The sequence below is a fragment of the Labeo rohita genome, chromosome 14, assembly GCF_022985175.1.
Source record: "Labeo rohita strain BAU-BD-2019 chromosome 14, IGBB_LRoh.1.0, whole genome shotgun sequence".
Classification (NCBI taxonomy): Eukaryota; Metazoa; Chordata; class Actinopteri; order Cypriniformes; family Cyprinidae; genus Labeo; species Labeo rohita.
In genome coordinates this window covers 1027814-1049264 of record NC_066882.1, presented here as the reverse complement: position 1 = coordinate 1049264, position 21451 = coordinate 1027814, and the positions used below count along the sequence as shown (strand labels likewise).

General features: G+C 33.5%; 2 protein-coding genes across 2 annotated transcripts in view; both read right to left on the bottom strand.

Annotated features, from left to right (window-relative positions):
• The window catches only part of LOC127176342 (amyloid beta precursor protein binding family B member 2), a 29404-nt gene extending 29254 nt beyond the window's left edge, over nt 1-150 (bottom strand). The window contains 1 exon segment of the mRNA XM_051127969.1: nt 7-150. The gene's annotated coding sequence lies outside the window, so the exon portion shown is untranslated.
• An 8890-nt stretch (nt 151-9040) lies between these two features.
• On the bottom strand, nt 9041-18347 carry dele1 (DAP3 binding cell death enhancer 1). Its single transcript, XM_051128316.1, has 12 exons — nt 18226-18347; nt 15787-15904; nt 15615-15711; nt 15388-15532; nt 13399-13596; nt 13115-13149; nt 12831-12912; nt 12610-12752; nt 11395-11556; nt 11158-11250; nt 10913-11066; nt 9041-10054 (listed from the first exon to the last, which is right to left on the bottom strand). Exons 1-12 carry the CDS (start codon nt 18254-18256, stop codon nt 9816-9818), a joined length of 1497 nt encoding a protein of 498 aa, XP_050984273.1. The 5' UTR covers nt 18257-18347; the 3' UTR covers nt 9041-9815.
• Nucleotides 18348-21451: the final 3104 nt, after the last annotated feature.

The following is a 21451-nucleotide window of genomic DNA, read 5'->3' as shown; positions in this document are numbered from 1 at the left end:
ACTTACCAGCACCGGCAGCGCTCGGTTGCTTCGGCTGTTCTCTCGCCTGAAGATGCTGATGCGGAGCCGCGAGGTGACGCCCGCTTTTAAAGTCCAGACGCCCGCAATCCGAAACCTCTCCTCTCCGCACCGCCCGTACCGCTTACAGTATCCGCGCCTCTCCGCGCATGCGCTCCGTGCCCCTGTCTCTGTGTACGCGTACACGGACCAATCAGAGCGCCGAGCGCAAGATACTGTATGAATATTAATCGGGTCGGTCTGACATTGCATCGCGAGTTTCCTGGAGCGTCTAGAAACGTGATTTAATATTAATAAGGCACGAAGAATGATTAGAGGGTTGGAGCGCCGACCCATCTGCTCAAAAACATTTTTTAGTTGTTTAAATGTATAGATTATTTTAGCCTAACTATAGTGCTTATTTAACGGACACTTCACATCTGAACACTCTTAAATAGCAACAGAATAATAAAAACCAACAACCCTCACTTAATATAGTAAACTAACATAAAATATACTCAAGTAATAAAATTAGGTTATAAAAACGTTGTGGGCAATATTGTTTTGCCCTGTTTCTAAAACCTTAAAATGTCCAGTTTTCTTGTCGTGATTAGAAGGGTTTTAAAAGTTACAAAAACGTTTCCTACAATTTTTGTTTACGAGAAAAATAAAATGATTTTATTTTCAATAATCTAAGAGCATTAAAATGTCCAGTTTTCTTGCCGTGATTATAACATTATTTAAAGATACAAAAACATTTTTGTCAAGTACAGTTCAATGTTCATCCAATTTAATTTGGTAAGTGACAATTCTTTCTGTTTTAAAGATGTTTTCTTTGGATTGTTTGACTACTCAAAAGTAAATGTAGGAAAATATAACTTAAGGTGTAAAAAACAAACAAATAAACAAAAAACATAGTTAAACTATAGTTAAACCATGGTATAAAAACCGCATTTTTTTTCTTTATTTCTGTAATTGTCTTAATGGTTTGATGTTTTCTACTGTTTAATAAGAAAGAACATTGACACCGATGTCCTGACATGAATCGGCTCCAAAGTTCCGATCTGAATCAAAAGAATCATAAACCGTTCTGAAGTTCCGATTTAAATCAAACGATTCGCGACACGTGCTTTGAAGTCCCGATCTGAAACAAATGTTTCACGATACAGTGAAACAGTGAATCAGTTGTACGACTCATTCAATATTGCTCTAATGTTCAGCTGTTAATGCAGTATTTAAAACAGATATGGCTTGACATGTGAAACTATTACTCTCACATTCAACAGAGATGAACACTTTATTTTTCATTAACACACATAATGTTCAGTGTACATTTGTACAGTATTCAGAACAGAAATAGCTTTAACATAGAAACTATTCCTTAATCTGTTAAGTTTTTGCCCAAAGGTAGCAATTCAAAAAGAGAATGTCCTGGATGAGATGGATCCTTGAGAATTTTTTGAGCTTTCATGAGGCATTCATTTCAGTGTTCAGTTTATCAGTATGTAATTTAACAGATATATGCTGCTAAATTACAGTTGTATACTGTAGATGACAAAACAGCATTTTGCAGTTAATTTCAAAAACAGTAGCACACTGTATTTTTACAGTAAGATGCTGGCAACCACAGCTGCCAGTAGATTACCGTTTTTTACAGGGATTTTTTTACAGTGCATACTGTAATAAATATATGAGAAATTATTTTTGTGTCTGATTGTATTAGTGTATATAAAGTGATAGTCAATGTAAATAGAGCAAATGGGAGAAGCAGATGAACAAACCAGCAAAACAGCAGAAAGTATGAAATGTGCATCCTTGAAAGTGTTATGAAAACGTAAATCAAATATTAATAAAATTGTAAGAACGTTCTATAAATATTACTTTAAGAATGTTTTGTTCTAACATAACTTTTCTGATAACCTTCCCTGTTACCTGGGTACTGACTAGTTTCTACCATACAACAGCTACTACAGTAAAACTGTGGTAATTTGGTATTAACCAGTATCATCAGAAAAATCTATTAATAAATCAATTAAATCATTAGATTCTAAACACTTCTTATAATGTTTAAAGAAGTAAACATTAATGTATAACCATTGTTATGTCCCAGGAGGTCATTTACTGTTGTTAGTTTTGTGAATGTGTGTGTGAGATTGTGTTCCCCTGATGCCCAACAGCTTGCTGGGAAGTGTAGTTTTATTTTGCCAACACTTGCTTTTCTCCTGGTTTTGTTGGGAGGTAGTCAAGGAAGAGATCTTCACTGTGAATATTACTAATGCAACAATACGACTGTACTGTAAAAATTTTAAATAAAAGCTAATAAAAAATATATATCATATATAAAAATAAAAAAAAATATATTATTAATGCAATAGTATTGTGTTGCAAAGTTTAAAAACAAGTATTTAATAATAATAATAATCTTTATTATTATTATTATTATTTGAATTATAAAATTCAACAAATTACTAAAAAAAATATTACTAATGCAATGATAATAATATTATATTCCAAGAGGACTTATATAATGTAACTAACATCAAATATGCAAATATTTTCAAGCAGGCAAATTTGAAAAATATGTAGGCTAAAGCTGTATAAATTGCTGTGGTCTGGCTGCAATTCTCGATCTTTCTACTAACAAACTTCCACATTAAACTGAACTTTACTTTGACCCTTTAAGTTCAAGGGGTTGAGGGTCAGAGGGGTGTCTTCAGTAACAGAAGACTCTGCAAGAAACGTTTTCTCAGCGTGATGTGCATGAGAAAACGTTAAGAAATCATCTGGAAGAATATAACCTTGTTTATTTTTCTCAAGTTCATTGTTGCAGTTGTGGTACGGTCGTGTAGTTGGGCGAAATCCGGAAGAATATACATGCGTTTATTTTACTGATTCAGTGTAAAACTAAAGTTGTGTGAGTAGTTTGTAGTTCATGTGACATGCCTGCTAATCGTCTTTAAGAGACTGAGAGATCGTCGGGGAGATCTGCTTAGGTTTTTTGCGGATTCATCTAATCAGTTGACCTGCTCATCGTTTCCACGGGAGAGTCGCGGATGCTGTTTGTCGTCAGGGAGTGAGGAAGGAAGGATTGCTATTCTGCAAGTGGAATCTTGTTACTCCTGGATTCGTAAGTACACTGGATTTGCATCAAAAGAGCTCCACCTAGCGCGCCATCTGTGTACTGAAAATCCCAGCTTGGTAAAATGAGAGAACTCCCTTGCTTTTCATTGTTAATGTATTTGAGATGTTGTGGCTTAAATTATTAGATCATCTAAGTGACCAAAGAAGAGAACAAAACACAAAAGTGTGGGAATAATAAATACTTGTTTATTAAGTGTTTTCCTGCAGAGAGAACAGTTTATGGTTAATTTGAGTCAGCTTCATTTCCTGTGAATCATACTTATGGATTTGTATTTTCAAATTTAAAGGTAAACACAGTAGTGTATTTCGATTTCCAAATAGAAACATAAATTTGACACTATCAAGTGAATCCCTGTAGTCTGGGTGATGTATGTTGATCTTGTAAGTGTAGAGAAATGAGCCTTTACCGGGGTAGTGGTTAAATTTAAGACCCTCTGGACAAAATTCCTACCTTGTGAGCCACGAGATTCTACCCAATGGGAGGGCTTCATTTATTTTGTATGTTGTGTATTGTTTTTATATATTTATTTTACTCATTTTATTTTGCTATCTGTGTCACTATCTGTGCCCTGCACGCTAATGTCACCAAGAAAAAGTTCTTGTGTGTGTAAGCATACATGGCAATAAAACTCTTTCTGATTCTGATTAAAATAATATTTTTTACCCAAAAACACAGTGTAGTCATGTTTACAACATGTTTACAACAGTAAAATTATATTAAAGGATTATTCTGGTTTTAAGTTAAAGTCTTGTTAATAGAAGCCAAAAATAGGTAAATAAATTATAATAGTCCAATCTGAAAACAAGAAAAAAGAATTGAGTGTTTGAACTTGGGGAAATAAAAAAAACTAAAGGTGGGGAAAAAATTAGTGCTAGTGACTTCTTGAGCCTTCTAAAAACAACAAAAAATCTCTTCAAAATTTTCCCTTTTCTTTTTCTTTTTTTGTCGTTTTTTTTCTTTTTTATTTCAATTTTTTGCATTCCAAACATTTTTTTTGTTCCAGGTATGTTTCTTTTTATGTATAAGATACAAAGAAAGAAAAAGTAAAATAATAATAATAATAATAAAATAAAATAAAATTAGGATGCACTACCAAAACCGCCCAGCAGGTGCCACTATCAGTAAGCATATACATATGTTTACAAGCTTTCCGATGTCTATAGTACTTGTTGATTTATGTTACACAAACTAAAATGTGCTACTCTTAAAAAAGAGACCCTACAATATTAGAGAGTTGACCGATAAATCACAAAACACACCACAGCTTAATGAATATTAGGTAACAGGTTTCACATGACATTCATTTTTTGTGGCGTAACATGATTTCCTGTTCTTCTCACATGATATTGTGATAGGTGTCAGTCTTAAGTAATACACATTTTGATAGAAATGTTTGTATAGATTTCTATTAAAGAGAAAAGCTTTGTTTGTACAATATAGGCTAACAATGGCTGTTTTTTAATTATTCTAAATGTTTTTAGGTTAAAAAAAAATTACATTGTATTTAATATAATGAATAAGCAATCATGCGTGTGATAGTTTTCATGTAAAAAAAAAAAAAAAAAAAAAAAAAAAGTTTGTGTGTGGAAGAATGGCCAATTGCATGAAGCTGTAACAGGCAGGGTGTGCTGTTAATGTATACCAAGTTTTGTGCAAATTTAACTTTGCCTTCAGGAGGCAGTAAAAGTAATATTATTTTTGTTTCTATGTTGCTTCTAACAGCACAAGAATAATATATTTATACTTCAAATGTTTTGATACTGCAGCTATAAATAATTTCTGATTTCAGATGATCATGTTTTATTTTCCCCCAGTGTGTTTGTCTATTTGCAGGTAATACAATAGCAACGCATCCCAAACACCTAATGACAATACTTTACCTGATTGTTTTATAACTTGTACCAGACCTTCATAAAACTGATTTAAATTTTAATGTAGTTAACAGGAATGAGAAATGAACCTGTGTGAGTTATGGGAAATGCTTCCGTGAACACAAAATGAAAGCAACAACACAGTGGTGTGTTTTGTTCCACAAAGAGAATTTGTGTTTTACTGCTTATAAGATAGACCATTAACTTCCAAACCTGTGTGCTGAGGGACTTTTGACTTTTGTTTTCACTTTTAAGCAAACTTTTATTACAAGGATCCACTGCAAATGTCAGTGATCTGTGTATGATTTTGGTACCTCACTGTATAGACATTACAAAATTGTCAATACTAAGCTTCAGCTGCAGGTTAGTATCAAAGTTTAAGGCCGAAAGAAGCTAAGATTTACATTTTTGAAAATTCTGTATAAAGTATGCAATTGTGACAGCTGGATTTGTAATCTTTTTTTTTTTTTTTTTTTTTTTTTTTTGATTAATTGTGCACCTTTGAAACTATGTACGTGTCAGCATGTGTCCCCTTAAGACCTCATATTTGTCAACGGAGTAATTTTGTTTTTTTTTTTGCCCACATGATATTTGCATTTCTCCAATGTTAGAAATGAGTCTTAAATGGACTTGTGTGAACACAATTTTTATTAAAATAAAGAAGAAAACATTGAAAGGAATCCTCATATGTTAACCATATACAATTTTAAACATATACAGTATGTGAATTAGTCTTGAAGATTGTTCTTAGAAATTTGTTCTTATTTTGTTTAAAGATCATATTTTTCATTTAGAACTGCTATTAGGTATGTACATTTTTACTAGAGGACAAAATAGGGTGTGAAGTAAAGAATTACAAATACTCGTGTTTCTGTAATTAAGTGGTTTTTAACAGAACTTTTTTTTTTTTTTTTAAGTAGTTTAAAAACTGTAGTTTTACTTGAGTGCATATAAAGTGATGTATCAGTACTTTTTATTTTTATCCATCAACATAAGTGCCGATTTACGTTTCTGCCGGCCGGTGTCCCACACTCCTTAGCCTTACACTGGAGTTGGTTCAGGGATCAGCAGTCTTTTGGGCATAAAGTCCCATTTTTATTTTTTCTGGTTAACCACTGAATTAAACCCACCACAGCACCTTCCTTTCAGTTGGTGTTGAGGACCACCTGGATTTTCACTTTAGTTGGGTTTTGCAGCTGAAACAGAAGGGGAGTTACTGGTATTTTATGTTTGCCCAGTAAGGAATCTGAAATCCATAAATTAAAATTCTCTATTATTTACTTACCATTGTGCCTTCTAACAAGTCTAAATACAGTGGAAGTCAACAGAGACCAAAGGTTTGGCACTTCAGAATGTACATAAAGGCAGTTTAAAAGTAACCAGTGTTCTCTCCATGTTCTGTGATTGTTGGAGCTAAAACAATTTGGCCCCTGTTGACTTCCTTTGCATTGTACGGAGCAGTTATTCTACTGAAAAATAGACTTTTTCTATTTTCTATCTAGTTCATCATTTGTTCCTGGTTTGTAAATTAGTATCACTCAATACACACCTGCCTCATTTGAACATTTTTTGTACAGCAGAAGGAAGGCCTTCTCACACCAAAAGGGGTTTTCTAAATCTGGTATCTAGAAAAGGCAAAGGAGAAACATAAAACACATTACATGCACAATAAGAGCATGTGGATTTATTTCTCAATGTAAATATCTGCACATAAAGATCAGGATTCTGCTAAAGGGACATGATGGTGGAAAAATATGAAATGGGAGGAAAAATATATACTGCAAAAATATTTGCGTTTCCAGACAGACATCAATTCCTTAGAATCTCAATAACTGGCCAAATGTTATTGTAATGGATTATGCATAGTATGGAAATCACTATTAACAACAATTCAAGGGCTTACAGTTTTTCTCAATCACTTTGGATCAATTCTCGGAATTTGATTTTGTTTTTTGTTTTTTTCTTTTCCTCAAAAGAATGTCATGTCCATAGGGACATATAAGCTTGTTTTTTGTTTGTTTTTTTTTGTTTGTTTTGTTTTTTGAATGATCTCTGTACAAGGTGGGACCTGTTTTTTCTGTGTGTTTGCTCTGTGTTCTTCTATGTTGCTCTTGAGCCTCCTACTGTCTGCTTGATGGGTTCATGAGCACCATCTGACTCCTGTTCAAGCTCGTCAAGTGGAGTACAAAGGAACCCAGCGAATCCCAGTCCAGAGAGAGACTCTTGTTAAGAAACACTACCATTTTCTGGTCCCAGTGCTGTTTCTTTATATTTATTCAATGTACATATTGCTAATCTAATCAGGTAGCTCAAACTGAAGCTTGGCTTTTATTTTAGAAATAAATCTAATTTGACTTTTAACGCCAAAGAGAAACTTGTAGATGACGGCTGACATTAAAGAATTACTTTTTATTGGAAAAAAATATATAAATCTTTAAATTGAACAATATATTAATAGTTTAAAGCATACAGAAACTCAGACAAAGATGTCCATTAAAGATCAAATTAACCCTAACCCTAACTCACTGAAAATAAGATGTAACCCAGGGGTGCTCAACCCTGGTCCTGGAGATCGACTTTCCTGCAGAGTTCAGCTTTAACCCTGACCAAATACACCTGAACCAGCTAATTAGGATCTGAAGGAGCACTTGATCATTACAGACAGGTGTGTTTGATTAGGGTTGGAACTAAACTCTGCAGGAAAGTCGATCTCCAGGAACAGGGTTGGGCACCCCTGATGTAACCACTGCATTTTAATCATGATCCAAACAAAGATGCTGCATGTAGCATGAGCAGTCTTTAATTTAAATTAGATTGTGTAATTTCTAAATCTGAATCAGAAACACAATGATCTGACTTTGGCTTTTTGAAATTAAGCTACATAAAACATGTTGTTGGCTTAGAAGGTTCTATCTGACATTTTTGTCAAAATTGAGTTAGTCACATGTTCTTATTTGGTGATAACTTATTTACATTATATGATGTTTTTTAGAAAGCAAAAATGGTTCTATCTACAGAAGTCTATGGAATGCAAAAACTTTGAAGCTCAGTATCTCAAAAGTAGATTCTTGGAAAGGCAGGGGAGTTCTGTCATATGTCTTACCGCACCTGACTTTATAATCATATCAGATATAATCACTGTTCCATCCTCTTCACTGATCTGAAGTGCAAGAGGGGAGGAGACACTGACATTGTTCAACATTTTACACAATATTAGATATTGTATTTTTTTTTTTTTTAATTTATTTGTGATAAAAGTGAGCTCTCACATGAATTAAATGCGCAACATAACAAGGTCATGTGACATTGTCATGTACTACATTTTGAAATATATCTTGCATAATATGCAGTCTTTCACATGCTATTTAAAACAGCATGCACTGTACATGCTGTGTAGTATGCAGTACATTAGTAGTCTTTTTGAAAAATAGTGACTTTTTAAATTGCTTTCTTTTAAAAAGCATATTGCAGAAAAACAAACATAACCTTTACCGAAAGAACTGCAAAATTAACACTTGAAGTACTGCTCTGCAGCGATATTACATTATACATTATTTATTACATTATATTGCTTCTAATAACAAGAATAATATTGTACTTCAGAAGTTTAGACATAGCAACTTTTTCCTTTTTTTCCTATTTACCATATACATTTTTTCCCAATGTGTTTTAATTTGCAGATTTTAATTACTCAACCCAGGGACCTAATGAAAATGTTTTACCTGATTGTTTTGTACCTGGTACCAGACCCTCATAAGACTGATTTAAACTGATTTAAATGTAGTTTACAGGAATTAGAAATGAACATGTGTGATTTATGGGAAATGAAAGCAACAACACAATGGTGTGATCTGTTCCACAAAGAGAATTTGTGCTTTACTGCTCATAAGACTGACCATTAACCTCCAAACCTGTGTTGTTGAGGGGTTGCTTTCACTTTTAAGCAAACTCTTATGATAAGGAGCCACTGTAAATGTCATACTACTGGTAGAATTTTACTCTTGAAAGGGTGCATCGGCCAAACACAAAGTTGAAAACACAAAAGTCTTTATTGCAGTTCAGACAGTGCTTTAGGGTGAAATGACACTCAATTAACCTCATAAGGCAAAACATACAAAGACAAACAACAGATAAAATTCTGGCTCTGATACTGAGGCTCATACAATGCTATTGGCTTTTCATCAACTGCACAGTTACACAATCTAATTAAGGCACATGTGAATTAAATCTTTGGCACATGTGATTAATTTAGTGGTAAAATGGTACAGATCAAATGGTTTTGTTGTTCATTTTTGATAACCGATAATTCTTCTGCTTCTGAATGAATGTGTGAGCTTAATGTTTTAATATAATCATGTAAACAATACGTCCGAATAACACAGAAAACAAGAAAATGACACCATGTGACCTCCACAAAACAGTTTAAAACACAATTGTACACAAAAAAATACAAAGATAAGCTTACTCTGGCACATCACTTTCCACACGCTCAATAAAAAACACTCATTCCACTGTATTCAGACGTTCTCTCCAACCAAATACACATGTACACAAAACTAAACACTTCCCACTGGCAAAATACATTTAAAGGTGCTGAAATGAAAGCTCATGAATAATCTATGACATCATAACCATCCAATCACTGGGCTCGGAACTCTCCAGCTCTGCTCTGATTGGCTAAGAACATTCATCGGTCAGATCCAGCTATTTCTGTGTGTGTTTCTAATGGCTAAATGCTTGTGCGTGCATGTAAAATAAAGCTGCTTTAAAGATGCGGATATAAGATGAGAGATGAATTCATCATGTTATCGCACTCCGAGCGTCCAAACCTTGCGGCTGCTTTCAGCGTTGAGCATCTGAAGCGTGATGGAGGGCAACACGCTCAGACTTCCTGTGCTCCGGGAGTGAGGAAGCGGTTGTGATTGGCAGTCAGATCGCTGCTGTGGGCGGGGCTTCTCATCTCGGCTCTCTTGAGGAAACACTGAGTTGAGATTCAGCTGACCAATCACAGAGAAGCAAGGAGCCGATCGAATCGAGCGCAGCACTAGAGAGACAGAGAGAGATTTATTTATACATCAAACAAAGACTTAAAAAGATAAAACCTTATACATGTAAAAAGTCACCTAGAAGATAATGAAAAAACTGTTATCATTTTTTTTGTTACTGAATGTATTAAAACATTTAAAAAAAAGGAAAAAATAATATATATTTAGATTTTTTATATTTAGATTTAGAGTTTTTTTAAATTATATTGTTGCTGTTCAATGAAAAACAATTTTTCAAGAGAAAAAAAAAACAAAAACAATTTTGAAAAATAAATTCTTCAGCACCTTTAGACACATTTATGACAGTGTTGTCAGAAAAAAATAATTTTTGACTGATTTTTTCCACAGTATTGACTTCCCTAGATTTGTAATAAAGTTTGCAAACCTTAAACTTAAAGATCTTCCTGCAGTTTTTGGGAAAAAAATAAAAGCTTCAGACTTTTATAAGAGCTCAAACTCTTGCAAGAAGAAAGTCATAAATCAGAAGTCATAAATATTGTCATTTTTTGCTACTATCAAGTAAAATAATTAATATACTTGTTATAAAATATTAATTTATTATTTTACAGTTAAGAAATGTCAGTGTAGTTCAGTTTTAGTGAATTATAATCTCAAATATGGAAAAAAAATCAAAATATTCCAAAATATACACCGTAAATATATTCCGCTCGCCCAAATAAACAATGACAAATGGCAGTATTTCATCTAAAGAAGCAATTGAAATGGTGTAAAATATCAATATTTTTCAAGGTACTGTACCAAAGTTAGAAATTGCACTAGTCAGTATTGCCTAAAGTGGAAAACGTGTTTTTCACTGTACAGATGATATGAATAGTGTGTTTGTGTTTATGTCTGACCGTCTCGACTGTGTGTGTCTCTCAGTTTGTCTCTGGCCTGCTGGTTTCCTTTGGCCGCCGCCTGTTGATACAGACTGACGGCGGTTTGGACACACGGAGACACGCCGAAACCCGTCTCATAACACTGAGCCAAACACACGAGAGCCGCGGCGTCCTGCACATCAACACAGCACCTTCAGATCTCACATTACAGTCATCAAAAACATTTAAAAAGTTTGAGTAAATGAATAGGAGAGGCGCGTTACCCCGCTCTCAGCCGCCATCCTGAAATAATGAACACACTCCTCCTCATCACAGTCTGAACGCTGAGACAACACCACACCCAGATACACCTGAGCCTGACACAGACAGAAATATGACTAAATAAAAAAAAATATTTTTATATTTTATATAATTTTAAACTTAAATTATATTTGATGCATTTGTATATTTCTATTTGATATATTTCTGTTTTTGTATTCTACATTATATTTATGTGGTACCTCAGCGAGTCCGGCGTCTGCGGCCGCCTGCAGGAAGTTGAGCGCCGCTGCTACATCCGTCTCTAAACTCTGCTGCCCTCTGCTGCTCAAAATCAGTTTAGCGCATCGATACTGAGCCTGACGATGACCAGCGACTGCGGCGCGTCTGTAGTAATGCACCGCCTGAGAGACAGTCATATTCATCACATAAGTAATTATTAGTATTTCTTTAGTTCTTATTATTTAAATAAATAAATTAAACCAATACACCCATGGAACTTATCTGGGTTTTTTTCTCTCAACAATGCAACTTTGATGTGCAATATTTTTTTCCAGAAAATACAGTATGTGTAAATGTGTATGTATTTACATATAATGCTACTAATGATTTATTATTTAAATTACGAAATATTATTAATTCCATAATAGTAATGCACTATAAAAGTTTGTAAATATTTAATAAATCATAACTAGTATTATTTTTATTATTTAAAAATTCGATAAAAAAAATTGTTAACATAATACTACTATACTATAATATTTAAGTATTTAATAAATAACAAATTATTATTATTGCTGTTATTATTATTATTTAAATTTGACAAATTAACCAATTTAATAAAGAATTATTATTTAAATAATACTACTGTACTGTAGAATAAAAAAAGTATTAAAGTATTAAAATAATAAAAAAGGATTAAGTATTAAATTAATAATACATTAATTTTCATTTGTTATTTTATATGACATTTACCAAACATTTTATTTGTCTGAACAACAGTAAATTACAATACTAATATTTATGTTTGTTTAAATTTCTTTAATTTAAAATTTTTAAAACAGTTTTTATTTTGGCATCTTTCGTTGACAAATTAATAAACAATTCTCAATATAAATTTGGTAACTTTACGAATGTATTTTAAGTTCATTTTAAAATGAAGCAATTTTTTCTCAGTTTGAAAAATACAGAAATCTGTATGCACAATACAGATCAAATGCTTTTTATTTCTACTTTTATTTGATTGTTGTCATTACTTTATTTTAAGCTAGACTTTTTGGTGTTTTAAATGATGTAGCGTATTTCCTGGTATATAAGTTACATTTTTAATCATCTGAAATGTGTTGCAACTAATTTTTCAAAGTGACTTAAATTATGCATTTAAATGTGCAAATCTTTTTAAGCATGCAAATAAGCAAAATGCATTAATCCGTATAAATACGGGAAAATCTCAGCACCTTGCTGTGGTCTGGCCGCACTCCTCGTCCTTTCTCGTAACAAACTCCCACATTAAACTGAGCTTTGCTGTAGTCGTGCTGTGCTGAGGCCAGAAAACAGGAGAAGGCCGTCTCATAGTCGCCCGCTTTCACGCTCTCCAGACCTGAAACACGACAAACAGAAAACGTTCAGACGCACGTTCGTATCAGGCAGCGGCGGCTCGCTGTGAGCTCGGTATTACCGATGATGTTGAGGATTACGGGAACGCTGCCGTCCGCAACACGCCGCAAATTCTGTGCTGCTGCATCAGGAGAAAGACGATCCTACAGGAAACATACAGAAAGTCAACTGACACTTATTAATACAGTTTTAATGTTTCTTCAATTACAAAACAAATTTAATTACAGCTGTAAAACATAATTACATAGCAATTATTCAGATCAATTCAGTTGAGTTTTTATTCAAATATAAGGACAAGCTGCATTTTTAAGTCTAATGTAAAGTAAGTAAGTAAATGAATGTCACCTCTGGTTCCGGTTGTTCAGGAAAAATAGTTTCATCTGTAAGAAAATCAAGAATTAAGAGTCAGAGCTTCACATCTCTACTGTATACAGTTTTTTTTTATTGTATTTATTTCAATTATAGTCGAATACAATGCAAAAAATGTGTGAAAAAGAGAATAAGAACAACAACAAAAATGACAAATGCACATTTATGTAAAAATGAAATAAAACAAATAAAGTCAAATAAAAAATACTATCTAATATCTGGTTGAGCTGTGAATGTGTATTTGTATTTTGTTTTCTGACCGCAGTGTGATGTGTTGCTCAACGGCTCCTCCTGCTGGTCATCAGAACTGTGCGCCGTCTGCAGGTCAGAGGTCACGTCTCCATCACTGTTAACATGACTAGGGTCACTGGAGCCGCTCTTGCTCCGCTCTGGAGTCTGCAGCGCCCCATTAAGGCATTTCACCATCACACCAACAGATGAAACATTCGGCCTGGACACTGAAACATTAGTGTAAAGAGTTAAAGAAAACGGCTTTTATTTTACTATTGTTATTTCTTTTTTTTTTATTTGAATGGCATACCATATTTCCAAAATATAAGCCATGTTGTTGTTGTTGGTTTTTTTTTAGTCATCTGAGCCATGCTGTAACTTATATTCCAAAGCAACTCAACTTGACAAACTATTCAACATCAAACTAAAATGCAGTCATACAAACACTAAAACTTACACTTTTTAGTCAGAATGATGTAAACACATTTTTTTCACATGTGAAGACACTATTTTCCATGGACAGCGGGACACGAGTGAAATCCACAGCCTTGTTTACATAATAAATAATAGCAAATATAATAGCAAATATTATTATTTACTATTATTTACAGCAAATATTTAAATATTCTACTTTATAATTATTATAATTTATTTTGATCTGGATTTTTTGTTTTAAATTATGCATATATGTAAATGTTACTAATGCTTTGGCAATAATACATTTTTATTGACTGCTCTCTAATGGTTTGATTTTTTTCATTTGTACTTTATTAGTAGTAGTGGTAGTAGAAATAGTTATTTAATTTATTATTTTTTATTATTTACTTTGATCTGCATATTTAAATTATGCATATGGGTCAAAGACATTTAAGATGTCCACATCAAAAGAAATTTACAAAAGTGATTTTATGTCCATAGAAAGCACATTAAATGTAAGTGTCTACTTTTAAGGTTTCAAGCAAGTTTTTGGAGAATAAAAAGTCAAAATCTGTTTGAAATAATGTTACATTGTCATTCGATGTAACACAATATTTATGTAAAAATTCAAACAAGTTTATTCTGACTTGTACATATTAAAATATATAACATAATAAGGAAGAATAAGTTCTTACTGACAAATGGGCAAAACCAAGGATAGTGGCAAATTAAAGTATATAGTATTTGGGGTGAAAGTAACTCATCTTTAAATATGTCATAAATTGATTTTTGTTGTAAATATGCCTGACTAGATTGTTACCCTGAATGACATTTTAGTGAGTGTCTTCTGTAAATCAGGGAAAAATGCATGATATTTATTTTTTTGCTTGGAAAAACAAAAATAAAAATGGAATTAAATTAAACAGAAAACTTTTTAAAAATGTTTTGGAAAAACAACAATAATTTAAAGCAGTATTACACTTTTTATGCTTTTTTATGCACTTTTTATGTTTTTATGCTTCGTCTTTGACCCATATGCATTCAAATGTTACTAATGCTTTGTCAGTTACATATTATTCGTGACTAATCTCTGATTGATAGAATTTTTTATTTTTATTTCTACTTCATTATTATTATTATTTATTTATGTGTTTTAATCTGGATTTTCATTTTAAATTATGCATATGCATGTAATATGTCAGTAAAACTACTCAATTCTAAATCTGAGTAAAAGACATCTGTACCGACCTGACTGATCTCTAATTGTGTTTTTTTTATTATTATTTCTATTTTTACTATAATTATTAGTAGGAGATAAATATGCAAGTAAATGTTACAAATTATAATTATTTTTTAATTATATCAATAAAAAAATCTCGCCTGACTGATCATGATTTGTCCATTTTTTTTCTATTTTTATTTTATTATTCTATTTTTAATCTGTATTTTTTATTTACATAATATATTTGCATGTCAATTTTAGTAATGATAATAATTTTTAATATGTCAAAAAAACTACTAAATCTGAGCTAGAGCCACCTGTGTCGGCCTGTCTGATCTCTGATTGGTCGAAATGTGGTATGATTGACAGCAGGACTCACAGATGTCAATCAGGAGTTTGTAGGAGCATTTCCGCACGAGTCCGGCGTCTCTGATCTGGGCCGCTCCAGGGTTGTGATCCGGATGCGAGGACAGTCGAGAGTGAATCCTGCGACAGAGCTGCATGAAGAGAACCGCAGCGGCGCCCTGCACAAACACACACCACCTGATTAATAAAACTCACCACAGAGATGACCTATGAAAAACTGTAGAGTTGTAAGTGAATTACCCATCCCACTGCATCGAGAGCGGTGTATCTCGGCAGACCAGTGTAGCAGAACTGAGATGTTCGCTTCTTTTTCTGATCATCTTCCCCTCTGTGAGAACTGACAGACAGACAGTTAGTTCATCTCAGCTGTTTCAGAATCACGTGACGTCATCGATCAAACGTCGGTCCGTACCTGCTGCTGTCAGACGCGTGTCGTCCGCTGGTCAGGATGGAGGAGTTGATGACCTCGTCCTCCACATGATGACCCGGAGTGAGCCGCAGCTGAGCGTTCCCATGACACCGGCTCAACACTGCGGGTCAAGAGCAAAACGCATGTGAGTTTTCAGAGGTTTGGTGTTTATGAACTGACAAATGTGATTTGAGACCTAAAGGCCTGTTCACACTAAGAACAATAATGACGATAACTAGCGTCCACACCAACAACATAACTATATCTAGAACTATATTAGCATCCACACAAACAGAAAATGATGTAAATGAATGTTTTTGTCTCTAAAGGACCGTTCACACAAAGAACAATAACTATAACGTTTTAATAATACTTCTAATTCTGCGAGAATACTTGAACCACATCACTGGAATCATTTTAACAATGTGTTTTTGTTTTTTCAGCTGATAAACGATAAAAAATATTGACAGCCAATCAGAAGCAGAATTGGGCTACTTTAACATTGTTGCCACGGGTTGTTTTTGATGTCCACGGGTTGAAGCGACCCCAAAAACATGATATTTAGCCCTTGGAATGTAATTTACCAGGGGAAAAAAATGCGTATTTAACACCCAACAATGTGATTTGTAACGTGGACCACCCTTGAAATGCAACTGGGCTACTTTTGGGCTAGTTTTGAGTAGCAATTGGGCCAGTTTTGTTGTGAAAACCTGGCAACCCTGATCAGAAGTCACCTGATTTTAAAGAACGGTAAACCACGTAACTGAAGCTTTTATTTAAATTGTCCGTTTGTGTGGATTCTAATCAGTGTTGCCAAGTCTTCAGGTTTCCTGCAGAACTGGGCTACTTTAACACTGCTGCCGTGGGTTGTCTTTGATGTTTGCAGGTTGAAACAACCCCAAAACTGTGATATTTAGCCACTGGAATGCAAACTTATCAGGGGAACCCTGACAAAAATACTTGTATTTTACACCCCAGAACGTGAATTTTAACAGAGAGGAAACACAATTGGGCTACTTTTGAGTAGCAATTGCGGGGGCTGTTGAAAACCTGGCAACCCTGATCAGAAGCCACCTGACTTTAAAGAGCTTTTTAAAGAGTTTTTGTCTGTTTGTGTGGATTCTAATCAGTGTTGCCAAGTCTGCGGTTTTCCCGTGGAATTGTGCTGCTTTAACACTGTTGCTGTGGGTTGTTTTTAATGTCTGTGGGTTAAAGCAACCCCAATAGCAATAACATGAATTTTATCAGGGGAATGTGATTGGGCTAGTTTTGAGTATTTCTGAATTAGGCTTAGGGGTTTAGTTGTGAAAACCTGGCAACCCTGATTCTAATATAGTTTTTGTTATAGTTATATTTATAGTAGTTGATGTGGATGATAATTCAGATATAGTTATATTTACCGTGTAGTTATGGTTTTTGGTGTGAACGGGCCATAACACATGCTTTTCTCATCTGCCGCTTTAAATGCTTATAGCTGAGGTGTGCATTTTCAGTTGAATTAAAAGGATTATTAACTTCATATTTATAGTTATTATAGTTATTGTTTGTGGTGTAGACTGGCTTCAACTCACAAGAATGTTCTGTTTATTATAAGCGCGTGCTTCAGTTTTCTGCAGCTTTAAATACTTGCGCTCTTTAAAGTTTGATGGATTCTGATTGGCTGACAATGTTTTTTTTTTAGATCATTTATCACTTTAAAAAGAAATCTGTGTTCCTCTGTGTCATTATCACTATAATAGCTGTGTGGTGTGTATTTATTTATTTTCATAGAATTAGAACGATTATTAAAACATCACAGTATAGTTATCGTTAGTTATCCACCTTTTTCTTTAATGTGGAAGTAAGCCTATGGCTATGGGTGAGACTTCCGGTTCATTAGCCGCTATAGGGAAACAACCAGAAGAATAACAACATGCAGTAAACAGTAAAACTGTTTGCACTACAAATTAATCAAGATAATACATTAAAGTAACATGGTAAGACACAACAATTTGCTATATCAAGCAGCAAACTAGCTGTATTGTCCAGCTAAAAACAGCTGGGCACAAACACATCAAATGTACAAATGGTCACGCCCACTCTTGCAGAAGAAAAAGGTGGATAATATTCATTTGTTTGTGTGGGTTAACGTTTCCCTCATGGATCAATAAAGAAAATAACACCTAACAATGAATCAAATAACGAAAAAAAAAAAACGTTTGACATTTCATGATGATACACTTTGCGTTTGTTGTTCAAAAACTGAAAGCGAAACTATCCTCAAACTTATTCAATTATGTTTCATTCAGAAACTCAACTAAATTCACGCACATCTTAATATTTGACGCACAGTCGCATTCAATGAAACATCGCAACAATGTATCAGTGTATTAATGCATCATAACAATGTATCAATCAGTGTATGATTGTATCACAGATGATGAGTGTTTCATAATCGCTCACCTCTGCCCACCAAACCCTGAATCCTCCACATATCTGCTGTTGTTTTTGTGAGTTTATGAGGATTGATAAACTCACGCCATGGTGCTCTCTGACAGTCACGAGTTACGGCAGCGGCTCGGTGAAGGACGAACGGCGGAAATGACGCAATCGCCTAAAATGATAAACTACAGACTGCAGATCATTGTCTCGCCGCCAGATGCCGCCGCTCACCAGTGCACTTACACACTCAGTATACGGGCGCTTCTGTGTCTAGTAGGGACAGCAGTGGTGAAGAAACTGTTTAATCCATAGTTTAACTGAATTTTATTTTTTTTAGTCTTTACTAAATTATTATTATTATGTGTTTTATTATCATTATTGTGTGTTTTGTGTAGTCTTCTGTGTGTGTGTGTGTGTGTGTGTACCTGGTATTTATCACGTTATGGGGACAATAACCCCACAAGGATAGTAGAACAAATAAATTTTGACCTTGTGGGGTAATTTTGTAGGTCCCCATACAGAAACAGGCCTATAAATCATGCAGAATGATTTTATTAGAAAGTAAAATGCACAGTCTCGTGTGAGGGCTAGGTTTAGGTGCAGGGCGATAGAATATAGCAGGGGTGGCAAACTCCGGTCCCGGAGAGCCGCAGCCCTGCATAGTTCAGCTCCAACCCTAATTAAATCTCACCCGCCTGTTGTTTTCTAGTAACCCTTCAGACCTTGATTAGCTTGTTCAGGTGTGTTTGATTAGGGTTGAAGCAAAATAGAGATGCGGCTCTCCAGGACAGACGTTCACCACCCCTGGAATATATGGTTTGTACAGTATAAAAACCATTACGCCTGTGAAATGTCCCCATAAAACATGGAAACACAACATGTGTGTGTGTATGTGTGTGAGAGAGAGAGAGAGAGAGAGAGAAAGCGTGTGTGTGGCCTGTAGGGTTTGTAATGAGCAGTCTGAAGACCAACACGTGCTGTGTTTGTGCTAAAACTAAAGCTGGTTTTCTGCTGGTTTTGCATGAGGGTGGATCGAAGCCTTTACAGCGTCACTGTGGTTTGTCATTGGGTTCCTCTTTAATTATCATGAATGTCATGAAAGCGGATCGAGTCGGGAGCACAGCTCTCCATTCGCTCATAGATGTGATGTGGTCAGTGATGGGAATCCGTCAAACGCTCCTCTGAATCCAGATGTTCTTCACTCTAAAACAGGAGATCCGTGATGAGAAACCGCAGTGACGTGTGGCAGGGCTTTTCTCATGTAAAGTCACCAGAGGTCATCCAGTATAGAGCGATAAAATGATTGTGGAGCAGATCTTTGCTGAGAAATGTTCTGTTTGTTATTTATTTATTTTTTATATCTTAGCAAATCTGAGAAGACTGTATGACATTGTTGAGATCTTCTTTGGATCTCCACATGTGTGATCACTGCAGGACAAACATCTGAGAAGCATTTGATCTTATCTTCTTCATTTAATTGCATGCAGTCTAGAAGAAACAACTGAGATATCAAAGAGATCTTACAGGAAGTGCTTGTGGCCTGCTGTGAGGACTGCAACCACATGTGAGCTACAGGAGGCTTTTCCTGGTCACAAACAGCATTATCAATATCAACAATACAAATAAAAATATATTTAACTCTATTCAAAAGTATTTTAACTTTTGAACTCTGCTGCGTAGAAAAACTTTTTAATTAATTTATTCTTTTATTTAAATTGTATTTTTTTAGTAATTGTATTTTAGTTACTGAAATATTTAAAATGAATAAAAAAAATACAAAAGCACATAACATAAAACTTAAACTATTAAATGATTTTGGCGATTGAAATAAAGCTAAAATAAAATGAAATATTAATATTACATGAAAAAAATTCAACTTTATGCAAAACAGAAATTTGAAATGTTGCCTTGGCAACTAACTTAACTTGCTAAAAGTACTCAAATTAAACTAAAATAAAAAATAAAGCTAAATATATATATAAAAACTAATAAAACTAATGACAAATTGGCAAACGCACACAGTAAAATTATTAAAACTATACCAAACAACTAAAATTACTAAAAGCTAAATGCAATATATATATATATATATATATATATATATATATATATATATACATACACGACCAAAAGTCCTTCAAAATTTCAAAAGATTTTTAATGTTTTTTTTACAGAAGTCTCTTCTGCTCACCAAGCCTGCATTTATTTGATCCAAAATACAACAAAACAGTAAAACTGTGATACACACACACACACACACACACACACACACACACACACACATATATATATATATATATATATATATATATATATATATATATATATATATATATATATATATATATATATATATATATATAACTATTTAAAATAACTGCTTTCTATTTGAATATATTTTAAAATGTAATTGATTGCTGCGACCAAAACTTTATTTTCAGCATGATTACTCCAGTCTTCAGTGTCACATGAAATCATTATAATATGCTGATCTGCTGCTCAAGAAATTATTTTATTATTACTATCTATACTTAAAACAGTTAAGTAATTTTTTTCAGGATTCTTCAACGAATAGAAAGATCCAAAGATCAGCATTTATCTTAAATTAAATGCTTTTGTAACATTATACACTATAATATAGGTGGTGATACAGACATTTATAAAGTTACAAAAGATTTCCATTTCAGAAAATGCTGTTCTTCCGAACTTTCTATTCATCAAAAAACCTGAAAAGAATTTTACAGAGCTGTTATCAACATAATAATAATAATAATAATAATAATAAATGTTTTTGAGCAGCAAATCATAATATTAGAATGCTTTAAGATGCTAAAAAAAAATCAGCTTTTAAATCACAGGAATAAATTACATTTTTAAATATATTTAAATAGAAAACCATTATTTTAAATAGCAAAAATATTTCAAAGTTTTACAGTTTTTGCTGTACTGCAGATCAAATAAATGCAGGCTTGGTGACCATATGAATATGAATATATTTGATTAAACTAATATATAAATATTAGATGAAAAACCTTATATATTACTCAAACTTTAACTAAAAACATGTTTGGCATTGAAATAAAGCTAAAATGAAATATTAATATGTATGTATTAGTAGGCTACGGTAACTTAAAAACTAAAAAATGATAGGACTTTTGCCACAGCAACTAAAATGAAATAAAGTGATGTAGAAATATAATAATGATAATAATAACAAAAGCACATAAAATATCCATATTTGCATCTA